The sequence below is a fragment of the Manis pentadactyla genome, chromosome 4 (assembly GCF_030020395.1).
Source record: "Manis pentadactyla isolate mManPen7 chromosome 4, mManPen7.hap1, whole genome shotgun sequence".
Taxonomy (NCBI): Eukaryota; Metazoa; Chordata; class Mammalia; order Pholidota; family Manidae; genus Manis; species Manis pentadactyla.
This window is the reverse complement of record NC_080022.1, coordinates 80,391,597-80,409,345: the sequence shown is the minus strand read 5'-3', so window position 1 is coordinate 80,409,345 and position 17,749 is coordinate 80,391,597. Positions and strand designations below refer to the sequence as shown.

At 42.6% G+C, this 17,749-nt stretch overlaps 1 protein-coding gene across 4 annotated transcripts in view; it reads right to left on the bottom strand.

Annotated features, from left to right (window-relative positions):
* The window catches only part of FNBP1L (formin binding protein 1 like), a 134,499-nt gene that overhangs the window by 59,309 nt on the left and 57,441 nt on the right, over nucleotides 1-17,749 (bottom strand). For 3 of the 4 annotated variants that reach the window (XM_036906523.2, XM_036906526.2, XM_057500433.1), the window contains exon 2: nucleotides 16,475-16,620. The exons of the other annotated variant lie outside the window; for it this stretch is intronic. In XM_036906523.2, coding sequence (XP_036762418.2) covers nucleotides 16,475-16,612 — 138 coding nt within the window. In that variant the 5' untranslated portion in view covers nucleotides 16,613-16,620. The remainder of the gene's footprint in view (nucleotides 1-16,474; nucleotides 16,621-17,749) is intronic. 4 annotated transcript variants of the gene reach the window in all.

The following is a 17,749-nucleotide window of genomic DNA, read 5'->3' as shown; positions in this document are numbered from 1 at the left end:
GACACAGGAAATTAGAGAAACACTATAGGAGTTGGAGAAGGTGGGCATCATAAAGCCCACTCATAGTCCTTTTAATTCCCCAATGTGTGGCAAATGAAAAAGACAGAAGACTCCTGGTGTATGGCTATGGACTACAGGGAATTGAATAAAGTCACAACCCCTTTGCATGCTGCTATCCCCTCTATAGCAGCCCTTATGAACACACTCAGTCATGAACTAGGATCGTATCATTATGTTGTGGACCTTGCTAATGCTTTCTTCTCTATTGACATAGCACAGGAAAGTCAGGAACAGTTTGCCTTCAAAAGGGAAAGACAGGTGGGATTAAACATGGCGGCATGAAAGGAGAGACAGAGGCTTCCTCCTAAAACTGGATACAATTAGAAAAAATAGTTGGCGCTACTAATCCTGAAGAGCAACAGGAAAGAGGATGGCACCAGACAACACACACCTGGAGAAAAGAGCACACCTCACTGAACGGGGTAAGGTACCAGAGCTGTGGCTCCGAGGGACCCGAGCCCTTCCCCCACCCCAGCTCACCAGTGGGAGGAAGAGAAATGGAGCACGGAGGAAGTGGAAGGCTTGGGACTGCTGAATACCTAGCTCCGGAGATCTGCTCTGGGAGCACAAACCTACATTTCACGGTGCTTTCATGAGACGCGCATGACTACCATGTTGGAAAGTTAATACAGGCAGAGTTCCTGGGGAGACTAGGATTCCGGCCACTTGTGGAAAGCAGGGATCCATATCCGGCTGCTCTGGGACAAAAACTTATACCTGTGTGACCGGCCCACTGGCAAAAGGCAGTGGAGACAGGCACAGTAGCCGGGAGGCGGGGAACAGCTCTTTCCTCCCCCCAGGCACCAGTACCGCTCCCCTATGACCCCCGACATTGCTTCAGGGGCTGAGCAGCTCCAGAGACTACAGCTTCTGGACACTAGAGGGCGCCATATACAAACAAGAAACGCCAAAGGAACCTTGTCCAGAGTAAAATTATTAATACAACTCCCGAGAAAGATTTAAATGATACGGGGCTCGTGACTTTTCCTGAAAGGGAGTTCAAAATAAAAATCATCAACATTCTAATGGAGGTACGGAAAGACATCCAAGAACTCAGGAATGAATTCAGATAGGAGATCCAGTCGTTGAAGAGCACAATGGAGGGTATTAAAAGCAGGTTGGATACGGTGGAGGAGATAATAAATGAAATAGAAACTAGAGAAGAGGAATACAAAGAAGCTGAGGCACAGAGAGAAAAAAGGATCTCTAAAAATGAAAGAATATTGAGAGAACTGTGTGACCAATCCAAGCAGAATAATATTCGCACTATAGGGATACCAGAAGAAGAAGAGAGAGAGAAAGGGATAGAAAGTGTCTTTGAGGAGGTAGTTGCTGAAAACTTCCCCAATCTGGGGAAGGACATAGTCTCTCAGGCCATGGAGATCCACAGATCTCCCAACACAAGGGACCCAAGGAAGACAACACCAAGACACATAGTAATTAAAATGGGAAAGATCAAGGATAAGGACAGACAGTAAAAAGCAGCCAGAGGCAGAAATAAGATCACATACAAAGGAAAGCCCATCAGGCTAACATCAGACTTGTCAGCAGAAACCTTACAGGCCAGAAGGGAATGGCATGATGTATTCAATGCCATGAAGCAGAAGGGCCTGGAACCAAGATTACTTTATCTGGCAAGATTATCATTTAAATTTCAAGGAGGAATTAAACAATTTCCAGGTAAGCAAAAGCTGAGAGAGTTTACCTCCCACAAACTATCTCTGCAGTCTATTTTGGAGGGATTGCTATAGATGGAAGTGTTCCTAGGGTTGGATAGCTGTCGCCAGAGGAGGTAGTAAAACCACGGTAGGGAGGGTGAAGCAGTTGATTGTGAGTATATGCAAAATTAAATTGACTATCCCCAAAGTCAATCAAGGGATAGACAAAAAGTACAGAATTTGAGGCCTAATATATAAAGAATGAAGGAGGAAGAAAAAGAAGGAGAAATACAAAAGAACCTTTAGATTGTGTTTGTAACACCATACTAAGTGAGTTAAGTTAGACGCTCAGATAGTAAGGAAAGTAACCTGGAACCTTTGGTAACCACAAATCTAAAGTCTGAAATGGCTATAAGTACATACCTATTGATAATCACCCTAAATGTAAATGGACTGAATGCACTCATCAAAAGACACAGAGTCACTGAATGGATAAAAAAACAAGACCCATCTATATGCTGCTTACAAGAGACTCACCTAAACCCAAAGCCATGCACATGCACAGACTTAAAAGTCAAGGGATGGAAAAAGATATTTCATGCAAACAATAGCGAAAAAAAAGCAGGTGTTGCAGTACTAGTATCAGACAAAATAGACTTCAAAACAAAGAAAGTAACAAGAGATAAAGAAGGACATTACATAATGATAAAGGGCTCAGTCCAACAAGAGGATATAACCATTATAAATATATATGCACCCAACACAGGAGCACCAGCATATGTAAAACAAACACTAACAGAACTAAAGGAGGAAATAGAATGCAATGCATTCATTTTAGGAGACTTCAACACACCATTCCCTCCAAAGGACAGATCCACCAGACCGAAAATAAGTAAGGACACAGAGGCACTGAACAACACACTAGAACAGATGGACCTAATAGACATCTATAGAACTCTACACCCAAAAGCAACAGGATACATATTCTTCTCAAGTGCACATGGAACATTCTCCAGAATAGACCACATACTAGGCCACAAAAAGATCTTCAGTAAATTCAAAAAGATTGAAATTCTACCAACCAACTTCTCAGACCACAAAGGTATAAAACTAGAAATAAATTGTACAAAGAAAGCAAAAGGCTCTCAAATACATGGAGGCTTAACAACACGCTTCTAAATAGTCAATGGATCAATGACCAAATTAAAATGGAGATCCAGCAATATATGGAAATAAATGACAACAACACAAAGCCCCGACTTCTGTGGGACGCAGCGGAAGCAGTCTTAAGAGGAAAGTATATAGCAATCCAGGTATATTTAAAGAAGGAAGAACAAACCCAAATGAATAGCCTAACATCACAATTATCAAAATTGGAAAAAGAAGAACAATTGCAGCCCGAAGTCAGCAGAAGGAGGGACATAATAAAGATCAGAGAAGAAACAAACTAAATTGAGAAGAATAAAACAATAGAAAAAAATCAATGAAACCAAGAGCTGGTTCTTTGAGAAAATAAACAAAATAGATAAGCCTCTAGCCAGACTTATTAAGAGAAAAAGAGAATCAACACACATCAACAGAATCAGAAACGGGAAAGGAAACATCATGACGGACCCCACAGAAATACAAAGAATTATTAGAGACTACTATGAAAACCTATATGCTAACAAGCTGGAAAACCTAGAAGAAATGGACAACTTCCTAGAAAAATACAACCTTCCAAGACTGACCAAGGAAGAAACACAAAATCTAAACAAACCAATTACCAGCAAAGAAATTGAAGCAGTAATCAAAAAACTATCCAAGAACAAAACCCACAGGCCAGATGGATTTATCTCAGAATTTTATCAGACATACAGAGAAGATATAATACCCATTCTCCTTAACGTTTTCCAAAAAATAGAAGAGGAGGGACTACTCCGAAACTCATTCTATGAAGCCAACATCACCCTAATACCAAAACCAGGCAAAGACGCCACCAAGAAAGAAAATTACAGACCAACATCCCTGATCAACGTAGATGCAAAAATACTCAACAAAATATTAGTACACCAAATTCAAAAATACATCAAAAGGATTATACACCATAACCAAGTGGAATTCATCCCAAGGATGCAAGGATGGTACAACATCTGAAAATCCATCAACATCATCCACCACATAAACAGAAAGAAGGACAAAAACCACATGATCATCTCCATAGATGCTGAAAAAGCATTCGACAAAATTCAACATCCATTCATGATAAAAACTCTCAACAAAATGGATAGACAGGGAAAATACCTCAACATAATAAAGGCCATATATGACAAACGCACAGCCAACATCATACTGAACAGCGAGAAGCTGAAAGCTTTTCCTCTAAGATCGGGAACAAGACAGGGATGCCCACTCTCCCCACTGTTATTCAACATAGTACTGGAGGTCCCAGTCATGGCAATCAGACAAAACAAAGAAATACAAGGCATACAGATTGGTAAAGAAGAAGTCAAACCGTCACTATTTGCAGATGACATGATATTGTACAAAAAAAACCCTAAAGACTCCACTACAAAACTACTAGAACTAATATATGAATTCAGCAAAGTTGCAGGATACAAAATTAATACACAGAAATCTGTTGCTTTCCTATACACTAACGATGAATTAACAGAAAGAGAAATCAGGAAAACAATTTCATTCACAATTGCATCAAAAAGAATAAAATACGTAGGAATAAACCTAACCAAGGAAGTGAAAGACCTATACCCTGAAAACTGTAAGACACTCTTAAGAGAAATTAAAGAGGACACTAACAAATGGAAACTCACTCCATGCTCCTGGCTAGGAAGAATTAATATCGTCAAAATGGCCATCCTGCCCAAAGCAATATACAGATTTGATGCAATCCCTATCAAATTACCAACAACATTCTTCAACGAACTGGAACAAATAGTTCAAAAATTCATATGGAAACACCAAAGACCCCAAATAGACAAAGCAATCCTGAGAAGGAAAAATAAAGTGGGGGGGAATCTCACTCCCCAACTTCAAGCTCTACTACAAAGCCATAGTAATTAAGACAATTTGGTATTGGCAGAAGAACAGAGCCACAGAACAGTAGAACAGATTAGAGACTCCAGATATTAATATATACGGTAAATTAATATTCGATAAAGGAGCCATGGACATAAAATGAGGAAATGACAGTCTCTTCAACAGATGGTGCTAGCAAAACTGGACAGCTACATGTAAGAGAATGAAACTGGATCATTGTCTAACCCCATACACAAAAGTAAATTCAAAATGGATCAAAGACCTGAATGTAAGTCATGAAACCATAAAACTCTTAGAAAGAAACATAGGCAAAAATCTCTTGTACATAAACATTAGTGACTTCTTCATGAACATATCTCCCCAGGCAAGGAAAACAAAATAAAAAATGAACAAGTGGGACTATATCAAGCTAAAAAGCTTCTGTACAGCAAAGGACACCATCAATAGAACAAAAAGGTACCCTACAGTATGGGAGAATATATCGTAAATGACAGATCCGATAAAGGCTTGACATCCAAAATATATAAAGAGCTCATGCACCTCAATAAACAAAAAGCAAATAATCCAATTAAAAAATGGGCAGAAGAGCTGAACAGACAGTTCTCCAAGGAAGAGATTCAGATGGTCAACAGACACATGAAAAGATGCTCCACATTGCTAGTTATCAGAGAAATGCAAATTAAAACCACAGTGAGATATCACCTCACACCAGTAAGGATGGCTCCCATCCAAAAGACAAACAACAACAAATGTTGGCGAGGTCGTGGAGAAAGAGGAACCATCCTATACTGCTGGTGGGAATGTAAATTAGTTCAACCACTGTGGAAAGCAGTATGGAGGTTCCTCAAAATGCTCAAAATAGACTTACCATTTGACCCAGGAATTCCAGTTGTAGGAATTTACCCTAAGAATGCAGCACTCCAGTTTGAAAAAGACAGATGCACCCCTATGTTTGCCATAGCACTATTTACAATAGCCAAAAATGGAAGCAACCTAAGTGTCCATCAGTAGATGAATGGATAAAGAAGATGTGGTACATATACACAATGGAATATTATTCAGCCATAAGAAGAAAACAAATCCTACAATTTGCAACAACATGAGCTAGAGGCCATTATGCTCAGTGAAATAAGCCAAGCGGAGAAAGACAAATACCAAACGATTTCACTCATCTGTGGACTATAAGAACAAAGGAAAAACTGAAGGAAGAAAACAGCAGCAGAATCACAGAACCCAAGAATGGACTAACAGTTACCAAAGGGAAAGAGACTGGGGAGAATGGGAGCGTAGGGAGGGATAAGGGTGGGAAAGAATAAAGGGGGCTTTAAGATTAGCATGTACAACGTGGGAGGTGGGGGAAAGGGGAGGGCTGTGCAACACAGAGAAGACAAGTAGTGATTCTACAACATCTTACTATGCTGATGGACAGTGACTGTAATGGGGTTTGTGGGGGGGACTTGGGGTAGAGGAGAGCCTAGTAAACATAATGTTCTTCATGTAATTGTAGATTAATGGTAACAAAATTTTTTTAAAATTTTAATAAAAAAATATTACAAAAAGGGAAAGCCAGCAGTGGACATTCACTGTCCTTCCACAGGGATACCTCCACATTCCCACTATTTGTCATAGACTTGTAGCCCAGGATTTGGCCACATGGAAGAAACCGCATACGGTGCAGCTGTATCACTACATTGAACATTTGTATAAATAATAAAAAGCTAAGGTAAAGAGATCCAAATAAGACTTGTGCTTGAAATATTAAAATATTCAGTGAACAAACATTCATTTTAAATTCTGTATTTTTACTAGATATTTATTTTTATTTTTCTATTAAGTTATTATTGATATACACTATTATGAAGGTTTCACATGAAAAAACAATGTGGTTACTACATTCACCCATGTTATCGTGTCCCCCCATAGCCCATTACAGTAACTGCCCATCAGTGTAGTAACATGCCACAGAGTCCCTATTTGCCTTCTCTGCTACACTGTCTTCCCCAACCTCCCCACACGATGTGTGCCAATCATAATACCCCTGAATCCCCTTCTCCCTCCCTGCCCACCCCTACCCTTTGGTAACTGCTAGTCCCTTCTTGGAGTCTGTGAGTCTGTTGCTGTTTTGTTCCTTCAGTTTTGCTTTGTTGTTATACTCCACAGATGAGGGAAATCATTTGGTACTTGTCTTTCTCCACCTGGCTTATTTCACTGAGCATAATATCCTCCAACTCCATCCATGTTGTTGTAAATTGTAGGATTTGTTTCTTTCTAATGGCTGAATAATATTCCATTGTGTATATGTACCACCTCTTCTTTATCCATTCATTTACTGATAGACACTTAGGTAGCTTCCATATCTTAGCTATTGTAAATAGTGCTGCAATAAACATAGGGGTGCATATGTCCTTTTGAATCTGAGAAATTATATTCTTTGGGTAAATTCCTAGGAGTGGATTTCCTCAGTCAAATGGTATTTCTATTTTTAGTTTTTTAAGGAACCTCCATATTGCTTTCCACAATGGTTGAACTAGCTTATATTCCCACCAGCAATGTAGGAGGGTTCCCCTTTCTCCACATCCTCACCAGCACTTGTTGTTCTTAGTATTTTTGATACTGGCCGTTCTAACTGTTATGAGGTTATACCTCTGATAGTTAGAAATGAGGAGCATCTTTTCATGTGCCTGTTGCCCATCTGAATTTCTTCTTTGGAGAAGTGTCTGTTCAGATCCTCCGCCCACTTTTTAATCAGGTTATTTGCTTTTTTTGGTGTTGAGGTGAGTTCTTTATATATTTTGGATGTTAACACCTTGTCAGATATCTTGTTTAGAGATATATTCTCCCATACTGTAGGATGCTTTTTTGTTCTGTTGATGGTGTCATTTGCTGTACAGAAGCTTTTTAGTTTGATGTAGTCCCATGTGTTCATTTTTGCTTTTGTTTCCCTTGCTCAAGGAGATGCATTCAGAAAAAAGTTGTTCATGTTTATATTCAAGAGATTTTTGCCTATGTTATCTTCTAAGAGTTTTATGGTTTCATGACTTACATTCAGGTCTTTGATTCATTTTGAGTTTACTTTTGTGTATGGGGATAGACTAATCCAGTTTCATTCTCTTGCATGTAGCTGCCGTTTTGCCAACACCAGTTGTTGAAGAGGCTGTCATTTCCCCATTGTATGTCCATAGCTCCTTTATTGTATATTAATTGACCATATATAGTTGGGTTTATATCTGGGACTCTCTGGTCTGTTCATTGGTCTATGGGACTGTTCTTGTGTCAATACTTAATTTTTCTTTAAGGAGAACTCAACAAAGACATCTCTATTTTACTCTGAATCCAAGAAACATAACAAAATACAAGTTTAGTTTTCATTTTCATATGCCAGTTTCCAAGCAATCATTCAAATAAGTTTCATCTGCTCACATGATTTTAGTATTTTTATCAGATGCATATTCATTTCATTGACATTAATCAGTATTAAAACCAAAAGAAAACAAACGAACTTCATCATGCAGTCTAACATACAAGACATTTACTTGCTGTTTGAATGCACTGCTTACAGTGTTTCCACATATATTACTAGATGTCACTTACCCCTATTGTTGGGCATTTTACAAATAAGGAAACCAAGTTTTTGAAGTTAAGGAATTCAACCATTCTGATTCCAAATCTCACTTTCTACCACAATACACCATTATTTATTTAGTAATTAATGTTGATTAGTAAGTAATAGTCTCAGACCTTTCATTTTATAAATATGGAAACTGATACCCAGAATGTTTAAATGATTAGCCCACAACTGGCTAGCAACCAAAATGGGATAGGGCTAGAAAGATCATCTCTTAAAATCACAGCCACTTTTATATTAGTAGCATCCAAATGAATAACTGTTACAAATACTGTTATTAAAAATGATGCATTTCTCTCACCAGGAGGGAACTGTAAGGCTTGAAAAAACTTTTGGTCACTGGGGAGCTTTGATGAAGGGAACAAGTTAAATATTTCAAAGTTAGGAATTGCCTAATACAAACACACACTGAATGAATGCTTAAACTCTTTGTAAGACTCCTAATAAATCATTCAGGTTTCTTTAGGGGTCATAACATTAGTGTCCAAAACAATACCAGACGCTTTAGGAATGATGGCAGGACATCAAAGAGTGATATTTTGTGACCACAAAATAAAGCTGGAAGCTCTTAAATAAAAAAATAAGAATCAATCATAAAGCCTTAGGTTTTCAAAGGTAATACCCTCCAATCCCTTCAGTTTCAAAGCCTAAGATTATACTTTTCCCTACTCTATGCCAGCAAATATCTTGGACTATGGAAAATGTAAGGATCAACAAAAACCAAAGAAGTAAAATTGCACAGTATTCTAAAACCCTTTATGGATTAGAAATAAATAGCAACCCCTCCTCCCTTCTGTATTTTCTCTTCTACCTTTAGCACTGCTTTATTTCTCTGGATTTACTCCAGATTAGAAGCTACATCCAAGTTCTTCCATTTCCTTGCCTTGAACAGCCCCTCACTTCCTTTTCCAACATTCAATAGTACCACAAGTTTTGTGGAATGTATTTCTCCACCAGTGGCACTGCTCTATATCAAGTCTTCCCCACCCTTCTGATGTGTCTTTTTTTTGTTATCTTCACCTAGTATGTATCCACATAGAATTAACTCATCTCATATTTAAACTCAAGAAAGTTCTTATTGTTTCTTTCTGGTATTGCTTTATAGTTCTGTAAAATATTTGGTTATTTTACCATATTCTTTTGGGAACACAAGGGAACATTCAAAATCAAAGCTGGTACCAACACCAGCTTAAATGCCCACACTATTCAGCATAAATCAAATGAATTATATGTTTCTCCAAGATTCTACTGTATACTAATATGCTACTGTATAGTAATAAGTGTGGTAATAAATACATTTATTCAATGTCATTTTTACCTGTATCTTTAATATAATTAGAAGGAACTATTTTATGTATCACAAAATGTTACATATTTTTATAAGTCACTATTTAATATTCAGTCCTTGCTTTTCTAATTACTTTTACACAGTCCTGAATGCAAATGAAGTCCCAATAAAGTACTTTTGGTAAAGCACCAAAGGTCATTACTGTTAAAAAAAAGACCTTCTTCACTAAAAAGCAGAATAATGACTTTGCTGTCCTAGTTTGGGCTTACTCTAGGGCTCTGATTTTCTGCCAAAGTTGCTCCAGCACTTCTGAATATCGAAGTACTACAAAAAACACTTTTAAGGTCTGACACAATTGACTTCTCATTCTTTGATTCATATGGGACTGTGGAAACTTCTTCTTTTTGCTAGTCTCATAAAGCTGAGAAATCAATTTACAATTCAGAGTCAAAAACATCTACCACCAAAGTAAACTGAAGAATATTTTAAGTTTAACAAAAAAAAAATCCACTTATTTGGATTTGTTTCCTTCTGGCTTTGTTTTTTTAAAAGACAGATGCAAACATATGTTTGGGGAACTCACATGATTATCTTTTCATTTCTGATTAAAAACTTTAAATTTTGAATAATCCTTCCAATACTCTATTGCACATTTTTACTTTTCTTCCCATGACTTTTTCTACTCTACCTCAGCAACTCACTCAAATGGTCATCTCTATTGTCACTAACTGCAACAGCTTCTCCTCCCAATAAATTGCAAAAATTTCATTCTCAGATGGCTGGTCCTGTCAACTCATTAACTCCAGTGAGGAGTCCTGACTAAAAAGTCTTGACATAAGCTACTCCATTTTATAAGTGACTTTATTTTATAAGAGACAGGTCATATCAAGAGGAAGTTACAGGAGTTACAAAAATTTAACCAACACAGTTACCAAAACTGGTCAGATGCTCCCAGCTAATAGAAAGAAGATAACTCGCCCACCCAGCAGTCAAAATTCAGTAAAGGTCAGGTCATATCTAGGCCCAGTCTGCGCATGGCCCCATTCTGCGCACGGCCCCGTTCTGCGCACAGCCCATTCTGCGCATGGCCCGCTCTGCACATGGCCCGTTCTGCACATGACCCCTTTCCTGTGTATAAAAGGAGAATAAACTTATACTTTGGGGTCTCCACCTGCGGGTGCGAGACCCCAGCATACTGGCTACCCAATAAACGCTCTTGCTTTTGCATCCACGCATCTCCCAGTTATTTGGAGGTCGATTACATGGACCCAACATTTGGGGGCTTGTCCGGGATCGCGCTCCCATAACCGGCGACCATGCGGAGCATGTGGGTAAGTGTGAGTGTGAGTGCAGTGTTTGATTGCCTGTTTATGTGCCATAAGTCCTTTTATTTGTGCTGTTCATTGGCAGAAACCTGATCTGGCGGTCCGGGGACTAGGTGGACGCACTACTTTTCCCCGCACCTTGGTGAGCACGGAGACGTCCCTTGCCCACTTCTGGTTTTTTTGGACTTTATTTTTCAGTCTGGCGGGAGATGGGAGGTGGCTCCTCCCACACCTGGTTGCTGTTTCTTTTTGGAGAGCGTGACAGAGCCCATTTACGGGAGAGGCCGTCCCTCTTCGTCTGTTTTCTTTTTGGAAAAAGGCGCCCTTACATTGTGTTCTCTGTTTGTATACACATATTTGTCTGTCTTGTCTTCTTGTTTCTCTTTGGCATGGGCCAGTCGCACTCTACTCCCTCTACTCCTCTGTCTATCTTCATATCTCACTTCAATGACTTTCAAACCCAGGCTAAAAATCTTGGTCTTGCTGTCAAAAAGGGTTAACTTTCTACCTTTTGCAGGAATGAGTGGCCTAAGTTCGGAGTCAGGTGGCCTGAGGAGGGCATGTTTGACTTCCCCACCATTTTCAGGGTCAAAGACCTTGTATATGGATGCTCTGGGCACCCCGACCAGGTTTCTTACATCACCACTTGGCAGACTCTAGTGGAAAGTCAACCTAAATGGCTGGCTCCCCTTCTTCCGCCTTTAAAAGTGACCCTTCATGGCCACTGCTTCCTCAAAAGCTCCACGCTCCTCTAAGGCACCCTGCAAGTTGAATCCCAATCCCTCGGTTCCTTCAGCCCCACCTCTTTATCCTGTTCTCCCCCCTTAAGAAGATCCATCCTTTTCCCACCCACCACCATATGGACCCGCTCCACTCCCCAATCCTCCTGAACCTTTACCTATGGAAGAGGAACCTGACCCGGAGGACCCACCCGTGTTGATTAGTCCTCCCCATACTCGCTCTTGAGACTGACGAGCTCCCAAGAACACCCCAGGCACCGTGGCCCTACCTTTGTGGGCAGCAGGCCCACCGGACCCCAATGGCCAACAGTTCTTAGTTCACTGGCCTATCTCTACCAGTGATTTGTATAATTGGAAAATGCAGAACCCCCCCTTCTCTGAGAAACCCAGTAAACTTGTAGACTTGTTGGATTCAGTCCTTTTCACCCACCAGCCCACCTGGGATGACTGCCATCAGCTTTTACAGGCTCTCTTCACTACTGAAGAGAGAGAGTCCTGACTGAAGCCCGGAAACTAGTCCCAGGAGTTGATGGGAGACCAACCACGGATTTAGATATTATAAACATCAGATTCCCCTCGAGTAGGCCCAGCTGGGACTTCAATATGGATGAAGGTAAGGAGAGGCTCACTGTCTACCGCCAGATTCTGATGGGGGGTCTCCGGGTGGCAGCACACCGTCCCACCAATTTGTCTAAAGTAAGTCAGGTGAAACAGGAGCCCATGGAATCTCCTGGAGCTTTCCTTGAGAGACTGCTGGAAGCCTACAGGACCTATATTCCCCTGGATCCAGAAGCTGCTGAAAACCGGTACACGGTAAGTTTGGCCTTTGTCAATCAATCGGCCCCAGACATCAGGCAGAAGTTACAAAGATTAGGTTTTGAGGGAAAAAGGCTAGCCAAGCTTTTTGCAGTAGCTGAGAAAGTGTTCAATAACTGAGACACCCCAGAAGAGCGACAGACCCGTGGGTTGGCTAAGATTTTGTTGGCTAATTCGTTAGAAGGTCCTGCCCAGAACCGAGAATTAAAAAGGCTGACTGAACAATGGGGCCCTCAAGATCCCAAAGCCTCCCCCAAGGGCCAGAATCCGCTGCAAAAAAGACCAGTGTGTCTACTGCAAAGAGAGAGGCCACTGGAAAAATGAATGCCCCAAGAGAGAAGCCAGGGAACAACCCATGGTCCTCCAGATAGAAGACTTAGACAACTGAGGGGGATGGGGTTCAGCCCCCCTGCCCGAGCCTTGGGTAACCCTGAATGTGGAGGGGAAGCCAGTGACTTTTATGGTTGACACTGGAGAACATTCAATCCTTAAGAACCCCATGGGGCCCCTTTCTCCCAGACAGTCCTGGGTACAGGGAGCCACAGGATGTAACCAATATTCATGGACTACCTGAAGATCCATAGACCTAAAATTGGGACGGGTATCCCACTCATTCATGGTTATCCCTGAGTGCCCCTACCCACTTCTGGGGAGAGATTTACTATCCAAGGTGGGAGCCCACATTCACTTTGAGCCCCCATCAGCATTCTTACCTTATCGCTTAATGATGAACATAGACTTTACACTAACCTGACAAGAGAAGAAAACCATGAGCTCCTTCATAAGTGGCTAAAAGAGATCCAGGAAGTATGGGCCGAGACGGGAGGCATCAAATAGGCAAAGCATCGAGCACCGATAGTAGTCCAACTAAAGGCCACTGCCAACCCTGTCCGTGTGCGGCAGTACCCGATTCCCCAAGAGGCAAAGGTGGGCATTGCCCTTCATATCCGATGCCTGCAACAGGCGGGAAGTCTAGTCCCAAGCCAGTCGCCTTGGAACACCCCTTTACTGCCTGTTAAGAAACCAGGAACAAATGACTTCTGACTGGTACAGGACTTGCGTGAAATTAATAAGCGGGTGGAGGACATCTACCCCACAGTCCCCAACCCTTACACCCTTTTGAGCTCTCTGCCACCTGACAGGGTCATATACACCATCCTAGACCTAAAAGACACTTTCTTCAGCTTACCGCTAGCCACCTCGAGTCAACCGCTGTTTGCTTTTGAATGGAGAGATCCGGAGGACGAATTGAATGGTCAACTAACGTGGACCAGGTTGCCTCAGGGATTCAAGAACTCACCGACCACCTTCGACGAGGCCCTCCACGAAGATCTGAGTGAGTACCGGTGTTTCCACCCAGAGGTGAGCCTGCTTCAATATGTAGATGATTTACTCATAGCTGCCCGGACAGAAACAGAATGTCAGGTAGCCACTAAAGATTTACTTGTAACACTGGGAAAACAAGGGTACCGAGGGTCTGCTAAAAAAGCTCAACTCTGTTTAGAAGAAGTCACCTACTTGGGATACAAACTCAAGGGGGGACACCAATGGCTATCCCAGGCCAGAAAAGAGACTTATTTTCCAGCTACCAAGGCCAGACTATAGAGGGACTGTCAGAGTTCTTGGGGACTGCAGGGTTCTGCCGCCTCTGGATTCCTGGCTTCGCTGAACTAGCTAAACCCTCGTATGAGGCCACCCGAGGACAGGAACCTTCCTTTGCGTAAACGCCTGAGATGGAAGAAGCTTTTATCAAAATCAGACAGGTTCTCCTGCAGGCCCCAGCCCTAGCCCTCCCAGATGTTTCCAAGCCCTTCCTCCTGTATGTAGATGAATGGAGGGGAGTGGCAAAAGGAGTTCTCACCCAGAAGCTGGGCCCCTGGGTGAGACCAGTGGCTTATCTATCAAAGAAATTAGACCCAGTGGCCAGTGGATGGCCACCATGTCTCCGCATCATAGCCACCACTGCACTTCTTGTTAAAGATGCAGACAAGTTGACGCTAGGCCAGACTCTTGTAGTCACGACACCCCACGCCATCGAGGGAGTTTTAAAATGCCCTCCTAACCAATGGCTGTCAAATTCGCGTGTCACCCACTATCAAGCTCTGCTCATTAATCCACCTCATATCCATTTTGCTGCTAGCAAAGCATTGAATCCAGCCACCTTGCTACCGGATCCAAATCTAGATTCGCCCTCGCACGAGTGCGAGGAGCTCCTCAGCCACCTACAGGGAACACTGCCCAATCTGGGAGATGTTCCCTTGTTGTATCCTGAAACTACCTGGCTCATGGACAGAAGCAGCTTCATCAAAGATGGGGTAAAATATGCAGGAGCAGCAGTGACGACAGAGACGGAAGTCATATAGGCATCCCCCCTATCCTCAGGAACATCAGCTCAGAAAGCAGAACTGATAGCCCTCACCAAAGCTCTTCAATTGGCAAAAGGTAAGCAGCTAAACATGTATACTGACAGCAGGTATGCCTTTGCCACAGCCCACATACACGGGGCCATTTACAAAGAAAGAGGACTATTAACAGCTGAGGGAAAAACTATCAAAAACAAGCAAGAGATCCTTGACTTGCTACAGGTCATTTGGCTTCCCTAGGCGATTGCTATCATACATTGTCCCAGGCACCAAAAAGGTGAAGGGCAAGTGGCCCGAGGAAATAATAAAGCAGACTTGGCAGCCAAAGAAGCCCTTGCCCTAGCAGAGGTACCCAAGGCCCTAGTAGCAGCCAACCCCGCCCCCCCCGCAACTGCTATTACTCCAACCTTACTGGAAGTACCAGAGTACACTCAGAAAGTTCTGTCTGAGATCCAGAAGCGGAGACCACATTATGCTCATAAAGATGGACAATGGTATCAAGACCCAAGAGGGGACTACATTCTACCCTCCCTCCTAGCTGCCCAACTAGTCTCACACATTCATCAGGTCACACACCTGGGAGAGCGTAAAATGACAGAACTGCTCCAGAGCTCCCATCTCTGGGTCCATGGCCTCTGATCAGTAGTCAATCAGGTAGTCTCTCGGTGTAAAGTTTGCCAGTTGATCAACGTGAAGGGAGGAACAACCGAAAAGGGGGTCTGAGAAAGAGGTACAAGACATGGAGCCTATTGGGAAGTAGACTTTACCGAGGTCATACCAGGAAAATATGGTTACAAGTATTTGCTAGTATTTGTAGATACCTTTTCCGGATGAGTAGAAGCCTTTCCAACCAAAAGAGAAACTGCTGTAGTAGTTGCCAAGAAATTCCTGGAAGACATTATTCCATGGTATGGCCTTCCTGCTTTTATTGGGTCAGACAACGGACCAGCTTTCATCTCTCAGGTAACACGAGGGCTGAGCCATATATAGGGGACTAATTAGAAGCTACACTGTGCATATCATCCCCAAAGCTCAGGTCAAGTAGAAAGAATGAATCGGACCATTAAGGAGACTTTAACCAAATTAACCCTAGAAACTGGCGGTGACTGGGTGACTCTCCTCCTCTTCATTCTGTTCAAAGTCAGGAACACTCCCTGTAGACTAGGCATGACCCAGTTTGAAATTCTATTTGGCAGGCCTCCCCCAATTCTTCTCAATTTGCGAGCTGATCTGTTAGCTGAGCAAAAAGATAAAAACTTTCTTTCCTCCCTACAAGCTTTGTTTCAGGTCCAAGAAGCCTCACGTCAGAACTTACAGGTGGTGTACTACAAGCCTCCCCCGGAGCCCCACAATTTCCAACCTGGAGACTTGGTACTAATCAAAAGGCATCAAAAAGAAACCTTAGAGCCGCATTGGAAAAGACCTCACACAATCATCCTAGCAACTCCCACAGCGATCAAAGTTGACCGACCCCGGATAGCAGCGTGGATCCATAACACTCAGGTCAAGGCCACTCCTAGAGATCAAGAGTCTACATGGACAATTCGAACCCATTCGACTGACCCTCTGAGAGCAAAAATCCCCCGACATGTGGCTGCTTCTGGTCCTCCAAGCCTTAGCCCTGGAACTAATGGTGACCAGAAGTCCCCACTTCCCAAGGAAACTTGAATGGATCATCGTCAAGTCCGAGACTGGAGACATTATCAACTCTACAGAACAAGAAAGACACCCTAAGTCATGGTTCCCCAATCTCTACTTTGATGTTTGTAAGTTGTCTGGGACAAACTGGGGCTTAAGAGGGGACCCCAAGTACCCACACCCAACCCAAGGGATAGGGTATAGGACCTCAGGGTACCGAGACCTGACACATCAACACAATTTCTATGTCTGTCCCGGACATAGCCGGTCAGTCTCAGCAGGCTAAATGTGGGGGCCCAGAACACTTCTTCTGTGCCGTCTGGGGCTGTGAATCTACAGGTAAGATAGATTGGGGACCCTCTGTACAAGGTGATTGGATACAAGTTAGCCAGTCTGAGGGGCCTTCCTGCTGGAGTAACCCAGACTGTAACCCAATCTGCATTCGCTTCATCTCCATAGGAAAAACTAAGTGGAAGAATGGAAGTTGGGGAGAATGTGGGGCCTTCGCTTTTATGCAAAGGGAGCAGACCCCAGAGTTCTTTTTAGGATTATGCTCCAGGAGGCCCCACTCTTGAATAAACTACCAGTCATTTGGGGACCGAACCCAGTGCCTCCTCCTCCCCCACTCCTGGAAGAACCTCAGCCTCCTCCTCCACTCCCCGAGAAACCTCAGAAATCTACCGCGAGACCTATCTACCCTTTGCCTAGGAGACATCCTGGGTCAGATTCAAAGCTATGCCACTTAACCCCCTCCCCGTCCCTAACTGGACCCAGTCCCTTTTGCCTAGTAGAAGCCACTTATCAGGTATTAAATATCTCAAAGCCAGAAGTAACCCGATCCTCCTGGCTTAGCCTAGACTCCAAACCCCCTTTCTATGATGGCATTGCTCTAGTAGCCAATTTCTCTACTGAGACGGACTCCTCCAAATGCTGGTGGTCCCAAAGAAGTTTTGAACGTGCTCCTAGAGTTACCCTACAGGCCCTCACAGGGCAAGGACTTTGTATTGCCACCAATCGACAGCTTCCTTACCCTCACTTATGTAGCCAGACCCTTAATGTTATTTCTAAGATACAATCTTCCAAGATACCTAGTAGCCTCTCCCAACAATTGGTGAGCCTGTAAAATGGGAAAAACCACTTGTATCCATGCTGACACCCTTAGAACTCATGATGATGTCTGCATTCTCGTGCAACTCTTCC